This window comes from Peromyscus eremicus, chromosome 19 (genome assembly GCF_949786415.1).
Source record: "Peromyscus eremicus chromosome 19, PerEre_H2_v1, whole genome shotgun sequence".
NCBI classification, from domain to species: Eukaryota; Metazoa; Chordata; class Mammalia; order Rodentia; family Cricetidae; genus Peromyscus; species Peromyscus eremicus.
Genome location: NC_081435.1, coordinates 47,966,965 through 47,976,064, shown reverse-complemented (window position 1 = coordinate 47,976,064; position 9,100 = coordinate 47,966,965). Strand labels below are relative to the sequence as shown.

Here is a 9,100-nt window from a genome sequence, read left to right as displayed (position 1 = left end):
AGCATTCCCCAGTATAATCTGATGGGGGCAATTCCTCAACTGAGATTTTCTTCTCCAAAAGGACTCTAGTTCATCTCTTGTTGACCAAATGTAATCAGCACAACACATATGGGAACTAGTTAACATCAAAACATAACTGAGGCTGCGGCACAGAGAACACAGTGCTAAGCACAGAGGCCTCTTCAGTCTCATGCAACTCACTCTCCCTTCCTTCTTTCAGGGCCCTTTCTTCAACACAGCCATGGGTCAGTTCTTCTCTAATACATCCAAGGATGAAGACAGTGGAGATTTGGAGTCCAGCTTCACTAAATATTTTAAGAAGATTAAGACAGAAAACAAAATTATTTCTCAGGAAACCATTCATTTAATAGAATTTCATCTGAAAAGAGGAAACATTCAGGGGGCACACTCTGTAGTCAGTGATGCATTAAAAAATATTGATAACACCCCAATAAACATTGCTGTGACAGGAGAGTCTGGAGCAGGGAAGTCCAGCTTCATCAATGCCCTGAGGGGGGTTAGAGATGATGAGAAAGGTTCAGCTAAAGTTGGGGTAGTAGAGACAACTATGAAGAGAATGCCATACAAACACCCCAAAATTAAAAATATGACTTTATGGGACCTGCCTGGCATTGGAACTATGAAATTTCCACCAAAAGATTATCTGGAGAAAGTGAAATTCCAAGAATATGACTTCTTTGTTATTGTTTCTGCCACACGTTTTACAAAACTTGAACTAGACCTTGCCAAAGCAATCAGATTTATGGGAAAGAATTACTACTTTGTGAGAACCAAGGTGGACATGGATTTACAAAATGAAAAGAAATGTAAACCATGTGCCTTTGACAGAGACAATATCCTGCAGCAGATCCGAAGCTCCTATGTGAATTCTTTTTGTGACAATAACAGGGATGCACCACAGATTTTCTTGATTTCCAACCACAATTTATCTGACTATGATTTTCCAGTTCTGATGGGTACCCTGATTCAGGATCTTCCTAATCAAAAGCGTCACAATTTTATACTTTCCTTGCCTAATATCACGGAGGCAGCCATTGACAGAAAGCACAAGTCTATGCAGCAGATTATCTATTTACAAACCTCCTTACTTGAATTGTTCACTGTTCTTCATATACCAGGCAAGGAGTGTAACAAGGAGAAGCTGGCAGCAAGTTTAAACAACTATCGAGTCCTCTTTGGAGTGGATGATACATCCTTGGAATCCATTGCTAAGGATTCCCAAGTGCCTGTTGAACAACTGAAAAAAATCATTAAATCTCCTTATTTGTTTGAAACTAAGAATAGGGAAACACTAGAAGAAAAGTTTGTCCAATATTTAGAGAAACTGTATAATGATAAGCTCCTTGTTATAGATCCTGACATTGAGAAAATCTTTTACTTTCAACGGGTTTTCCTTGACACAGTGACTGAAGATGCCAAAGTTCTCCTTAGAGAGACATTGAAAAAACTAGTTCAAACTCAACCTATCCACAGCCACTGACTGTGGCAATATGATATGGTTATTACCAGGTAGTCATCAGATAAATTCCTCCTCTAATATATTTTCTTTACACTGGCCAATCCATTACCACCATGAGAAAACCTAAGCATAAGGGTCATGTATATTAATATGTCAGAACATGACAATCATCAGTACCTCTTCAACTCTCTACTTTCTCTCATTCTTTCCTCTCTGTTTTTCAACTTCACATGCACACTTGAATACACACACACACAAACAGACACACATGTACAAGCACACACACACACACACACACACACACACACACACACACAAGATATGAATAGATGTTTTGTAGCTACTTCCTCCTAATCAAAACATCCTAACAAAGACTCTGGAAGCTGGGCACTTTATACTCAGTGCACAAAGCACTTGGTATGTACATTTGAGGACCAGAGCTCAATTTCCAGAACCCACATAAGTGTTGAGTGGGTGTGGCAGCTATCTTGTAATTCTACACTCAGAAGGCAGAGACAGTGGAACCATGGACCAAGCTGGCTAGCTAGAGTGTGTATACCTGCAAGTTTTAGGTTCAGTTGAGAGACCCCGCCTTAATGACAAAGGTAGAAAGCTAATGAGAAGGAGGCCCAACATTAGTCTGAAATACCCACACATGTAAACATGCACACCACAAACAAGATGCATTTTAAATATAAACTAAAATAAGACTCAGAAAGAAAATCACAGATCTCAGAAATTCAAAGGGTTTATGAAGCTATTCTCAAGGTTATATAAGTAGTATGCATTTTTGAGGGTGGGTGGGAATGCAGTTCATACCAGCTGAGGTGCTTGCACATCCTGCAGGGGCCTGCATGGCTGCAGCTGTGGTGAATCATTGCCACGCTGGGGTGGGCTTTTCAGTGATGCAGCTGTCATTGGATCAATGCTCCTGTAAGTAACCTTCACCCTGATAACCTCACTTATTCATGAGCTAGACATGGAAGACATTGTTTCTTTGGTCTGTCATGGTTGTTCAGATGGGGTGAGTAGACATTTGTTTTTATCTCCCCTCAAAATCATGTAACACAATAGATGCTTTGAATAGGGATCTGAAGAACCAAAAATGAGTTGACGAAGACTGGTCTTATCCTTACAATGGGTGCTGACATATGGAAGTGAGGCTGACCACATGATCAGTCTCCTCAATCTTACACCCAGACATATCTAAGTAGAAACTGGACATAAAAGGTTAGATAATGGTGGGTTGTTGGTACAGAGAATCCTGTCCATTGTCTGTAGTAGGTGTACATTCAGCACAACTAGGGGTAGGTAATGTCCTAGGATGGTAGGTGCAGTCTTAAAATGGGGATTTACATGCATAATACCTGCAGTTGAAGGTCCTAGATTGCCCAGTGCACCATCAGAAGAGGAGTGTATGTAAAACTCAAACCAAGAAGAGCCCAGGTTGCTAAGCTATCCTCATGTGCTTGTCTACTTAAGGGGAGGACAGAGGGCAATAAAAAGTTCTAATAAAACCCTAATAAACTCACTGACTCATTAAACCAGACATGGGTGGAATCTCTTCTTTAATTTGTCATTGGCTTCCTCTCTGGGGTAAATAGACTTTTCTTCATCTCTTCCCAGGAAAAGTTATACAATAGCAGAGGTGTTTTAGCATAAGTAGCCATTGTCAAGATACTTAGGCCCTAAGGAGTAATTTGTACATTGTCTTAGTCTGTTTCTGTTTATGTGATTAAATGCTAACCAAATCAACTCGAGAGAGGAAAGGATTTAATTGGCTGGCAGGTTACAGTCCACCATCAAGGGAAGTGAAGGTAGGAACTGAAGTAGAGACTGCTTACTGACTTGCTCTCCAGGACTTTTTCCAATCTGCTTTCTCACACAACCCAGGACCACATTCCTAGGGATGGCACTCACCACAGTGGGCTGGGTCCTCCTACACATTTATCAATAAAATGCCCCATGCACATTTGAATAGGCCAATATGATGGACGCAATTCTTCAGCTGAGAGTTCCTCTTCCACATGAGGCAATGTGGTTCATGCCTCTCATTACAGCGCTCTGGTGATTCCTTATTCCCAAATAACGTAACCTGAGAGAACAGCTCTCGAGGTTATATCCATGGTTGGAGGAAGAAGTCCACAGCATAGTGAAACTGAGCTTAAGGGTTTTCTATCTGAGGGGTACAGAATAAACTTACACATGTGCTGTTCTGGTCATGCTCTTTATTATTTTGCTCTAGTTTCAAATGTCTACCAATTATATACATATACTACAGCAGCTCTCTGGCAATAGAAAGGTTACAAGGTTATTTATTTCTCAGGGTTACAAAACCGTCTTTGTACATACCATAAGAGACACATGTAGCAAGATCTTGTTAGTTTTTTTTTTATGGTCAGGGATGCAGCTCTGGTTGTAAAGTTTTGGCTTATCTCTTAAAGAGAGAGAGGTCACAAAGAGGAGAAACTAAACCAAAGAGAAATCTTAGGAGGAAGCAAAGAATTCATGTACTATTCTATATTTCTTAAGTGTAACTAAATTTATAAGCTAAAAGTTTGTGATCAGTAAAAATGGAAAGGCAAAACACCATTTTCTTGTTTTCTTCTGACTCAGATAGTGCGGTACCACTTCGGAAGTGGCATCAGTCAGTAACCATGGCAACCTGTGTAAGGCGACGGGGAAGTCTACAGTGTTGATTCACATCAGCATATTCGCCAAATGTTAGCTGACATAAAAAATCAAGAAATATGTCTTCTACCCTATCTGTGGTTTCAGAACAAAGAGGGGGCCTAGTAACTATTTTTTTCAAGGCTGAGGCCGGGCACTTCCCTGCTGCTCTGGCCATCTGCAGGGTCTGCTTCCCACGGTAACTGGGTGAGAAAGCTTTTTCTTTCCAGACATGGTTAGTCAGCTAACAGCTTGTTCCTGTTACTCACACAAATCTTAGGGCTTAAACATAAACAGTTAGTAACTGAGTCTAAAACTTTGCATCAATAAACTGAGGTGAAAGTATATACAAAATATTAATAGGTTTTGGGGTCAAAGCAGGGATGCATGGCCTGTTATTGGCTGGCAGGATGAGCTCAGGGCAATTTTGTTCTCTTTAACCTCTGAAGAGCTTTAATTCAACAAACCCAGATGTAGTGTAATTCCACCTTTGAGTATTATCTGTGGAAGTCCCACTTGTGATTTAAATACATTGATACCTTGTCTGGCCAAATTGTCCTGTCAGTAAGTAATTATAGAACAGGCTTCTAAGTTTTTTATTGTAATATGGAACAAAGACTTGACTATGAGACCTATTTTATTCATGAAAATTACCCAGCATAGGGAGAAGCAATCCTTCTATCAGTACATAGGAGTAATGGTGCCTGATAAATGAGGAATACACTGCTAAGGTTGTAGGACAAGTCCCATAGGTGTTTTAGAGGGGACCATGGCATCACACAAGAGAATTACAGGTAGAAGCAGCCAGCTATTCAAAAGGCAGTATTTCTCATAGACCCTACCTCGTGAATTTCTCCTCCCTCAGAGATATATATCTCTGGTGGGTTGGCCTTCTAAATATCAGCTGTAATCTACTGCATAATCTTGCGGACTCTGTTACCCAGGTCTAATTATGGTCATGTCAAACCTCCCTGGCCAAAGCTACCATCGTATTGACTAGATTATTCCAATTACCCATATATCTACCACATTTTGCTCTTCCCATTTTCATTTTTTTTTTCAAGACAGGGTTTCTCTGTGTAGCTTTGCGCCTTTCCTGGAACTCACTTGGTAGCCCAGGCTGGCCTCGAACTCACAGAGATCCGCCTGGCTCTGCCTCCCGAGTGCTGGGATTAAAGGCGTGTGCCACCACCGCCTGGCCCATTTTCATTTTCAATTGTTCATCTAGTATTATAAATCCCAGATCAATTAGGAAGGCTTTGCCCTTCATTTGGGATTGTTGGTTTCTTCAGTCTTGCTTTTAATAAAGAACATGGATAGTACATTTCAGACAAAGAGGAAAAGGATTTTAAGTACAACGTAATTGAGCCTTTGAAGACTCAGTTCAAGTCAGGGCTATTTGGAAAGCATCCAGGTATATAGTCCTCAGGAAACCACAGCATCACTCCAGCTAGGGAAGATGTGGTTGGAGTTTCTGTGAAGTGAGGAAGTCTTGGGCTCAGGGTCCATGGCCTCTAATACTTAGGCTCATATTCACTCTTAAGGCTCAGGATAGCACATATCACACATACATACACACACACACACACACACACACACACACACACACACACACGTTTGTGATACTTCAGAGACCCACAGTTGGTAAAACAGGACTCTATTATAACATCAGTCTTAGTTGCCGACAAGATAAGGTTTCAGACCCACAGTGATGAGGGAATAAAGGGACAAGGCAGTAACTAAGCTCTTTAAAGCTCATTGATAAGGTAGAAGAAAATAAGCTGGAAATGGTAGGGTATAGCTAGGCCTTGGGTCTTGAAATCTTGTGGCAGTGGCCAACTTAGATGCCAAGATTTCTGCAGCAGAGGAAGGTAAGTGTGGAAAGACTCAGCCCTAACAGGCCTGAGGGCCAGCTGGCTGAAACCTGGTAATAAGATACTTCCTGAAAGCCAACCTGGGTCTACCTAAGAGCCTTAGCAACAGCAACTGAGACATGATTGGAAATGACCTGGACCAATGAGAGGCAGCCATGTCACAACCAGCAGATGCATGTTCATCAAACCTTCCCCTGGCATGGGGTGCAGGGTATATAAGTCTTGGCTCTTCCTGAATAAACTGAGTTTGTTGTTTCAACATCCTCCCAGAGTCTGCATCATTGACTCTGTGCATACTTGCTCCCTCTCCCAACAGCACAGGACCCTGCCACTTCTGGTTGTCTTCCTTTCCTCATGTGTGGCACTAGTTGAGTGCCCCCCTTGAGTGTTGTATTTTGGTAACTAGGCCTCTTTACATTGTGTGCTTTTGGTCCCTTTGGCAGGTAAGTACTGGGACCCCCCTTTCTTCTTGTTTGTCTTGTTTGTGAGTCTGTCTGTACAGTAGGGTGGCACATACTTTTGTTCAGGCTTGCCTGGTGTTTCCATATAAGGGCTGGACCCTCAGGAAACAGAGCCATGGTCTCTGTTGTCTATCACATCTTCTACCACTATGGAAAACTTCCTTCCTCACCATAAAGAAGACCGTATTGGAGCCCTCAAGTCCCTCCTAACCAGCCAGGGGCTCTGGGCTACAACGTCAGAACCAGAAAGGTTTTGGTTGGAGGCTGTGGAGCTTGCTCCATGGATCTCTTCAGAGAACATGTGGGAACCTGATCTTTGGATGAGACTTTTGTTCCTGGACAGAAAAAGGGAAGTGGCCTCAGGAATAACCCTCCAATTGTTTTTCATGCCCGTTTTATTAACTATGATTGCTGGCTTAAAGTCCTCCTCTACTGAGAAGGTAATTAAGGCCTACAATAAGCACTGCCAGGAACAATGTAACACCAACTTATCTATCACCTTCATTCCATCCATGACTTATATTTCCTCTACCTCTGCTGACAAGGAGACAAATGAGAATAGGTGCAAAGTAAAGGAAAAGGATGGAAAGACAGAGGAAATGATTGTGGCAATGCCAAAGCCTATATTGGCAGCCCGTCTCTCTGCTCCCTCCATGTCTCAAGTGGCTACCCTCATCACTGTAGCATCCATGGAGTGATTTGCCTCAATTTTTACCTGCTGAGCCAGCTGATACCTCCCAGCCTATTCCACCTATGGTGCCATATATGCCCACCATGGTGTTTCCAGTTAATGTTGGCCACAATGTAGCCAACCAGCCATGGATACCTACCCCTCTTACAGACTTGTCCTTGGTCCATAAGGCCACTTATGAATCAGGTTCTGACTCACCATATTTTGAACAAATCCTATGGCAATGAGCAATGCACTTACGGACTTACTATGACTGGCACCATTTGATGAAGGCTGTGTTGGAGCCTTCAGTTTTCCTTAACTGGTGCGCTGCCTGTGATGACCAGGCTGAGGCTCAGGCTTGTCTTAATATACAGTACAACATTGCTGTTTCTCTTGAGGTTCTCATGAGCCAAAAACCATATGTTAACACTGTCACACAAGCCTAAATTGGACAACATGCTTATTTCCAATAGGTCTTGTAACTGGCCTTCCAGGCACTTAAGTCTTACACTCCTTGTGACCCATCTGCATACTTTCACAACCTCTTCCAGCAGCCAGGGGAGTTGTTTACTGATTTCCTCATGCAGGATAATAAAATGGTGGAGTGGAACATGGATCTTGGTGTGGGGCATACAGGATGACATGGGCCGAAAAGATGGTGCTGAGAGGAAGTTAAACAGATGCAACCCAAGTTGTTTATGCTGAGATTAGATACAAAAATCAGACAGGATGATGTCAGTACATAAACAGCTCATAGACAAAGGAATGAATATTGGGTGAACTTTGAAATGATTGGTTGGTTCCTTCCACCCCTCCTAGGGTTCTGAGGCTTTCTGCTATAAAAGATGCTTACTGCCTAATAATAAATGAGTTCCTGCTTGACATGACTCCCTGCTGTGTTTGATTGTCTCCAGGTAAGAGGAAGGCTGGGGAATGGGTGAGTGGCACACTTACCTTTCCTTGGTTCCAGATCACCTCAGAGGTGATCTAAGTTCCCAGTGGGGAAAGACCCCACATCTTGGCCCTACTCAGGAGATGATGACTAAACAATTGACATAGGAAGGGCTTAATGCCCCTACCCTCAATGCAGTAGCTGCCATCCTCAATGAGGATATTCACAGATGGGTAATAGCTACTACAGATCTTGATCCCAACAGTGGCCCAATTGCTGCCCTCACAGGCTCCCTTAATAGCCCTTTTGCTGGTAAACAGAATAGGGAAGAGACCCAAGCTGCCTCCACTGATAGAACATGCTGAGGATGTGGCAGACCTCGTCATCTTAAGAGGGACTGCCCCCAGGCCAGCCCTAAGACTAGATGCCCTGTAGAGAGCTGTGTACGGCCGTGCCACAAAGATGGCGCCGGCGTCCGGCTTCCGCCTTCCCGATGGCAGGTGCTCCTTATTTGGCTAAGGCTAGGATCTGGCTTGCTTCCACACACCTGGACCTAATCTGGCTTGCTTGCGTATGTCTGACCCTATCGGCATTGTCCACGTGGCACTACGGGGTTGATTGCCCAGTGGCTATAAAGGGCATGGGCTGGCTTTCCCATGAGAGTGAGGGTGAGAGAGAGAGTGAGAGGATAGGAGGAGAAGATGGCTTTCCCCGGGATCAGAAGATTGTCTCAAGGTTCCTGAATAAACTGCTTGGAGAAGAGCCTGGGGTTGCGTCTTCCTTGCTGGTCGAGGCGGATGCGACAATGCCCAAAATGTAACAAAGGGTTGGGCCAAGAACTGCCACTCCCAACTGGAGGGGGCCAAGGTTTCTTTAAACTCCAGGCAGGGCATTCTCAACCCTGAAAGTAAGAGGAGGCTCTACAAACCTGAAGATCTTTTGGACACTTCCCATCTTTCCTTGCTCTTCTATGCTGACCATCATCCTAGATGGGTAGCCTGTTAAAGGGCTGGTGGATATGGGTATGGATGCCACCATTTTAACTGAGGC

At 43.3% G+C, this 9,100-nt stretch overlaps 1 protein-coding gene across 1 annotated transcript; it reads left to right on the top strand.

The window, feature by feature from the left end:
* The first annotated feature begins 235 nt into the window (after positions 1-235).
* Positions 236-2,980, top strand: LOC131895876 (interferon-inducible GTPase 1-like). The gene has a single exon (XM_059246433.1). It carries the CDS (start codon positions 242-244, stop codon positions 1,499-1,501), a length of 1,260 nt encoding a protein of 419 aa, XP_059102416.1. The 5' UTR covers positions 236-241; the 3' UTR covers positions 1,502-2,980.
* The last annotated feature ends 6,120 nt before the right edge of the window (positions 2,981-9,100 follow it).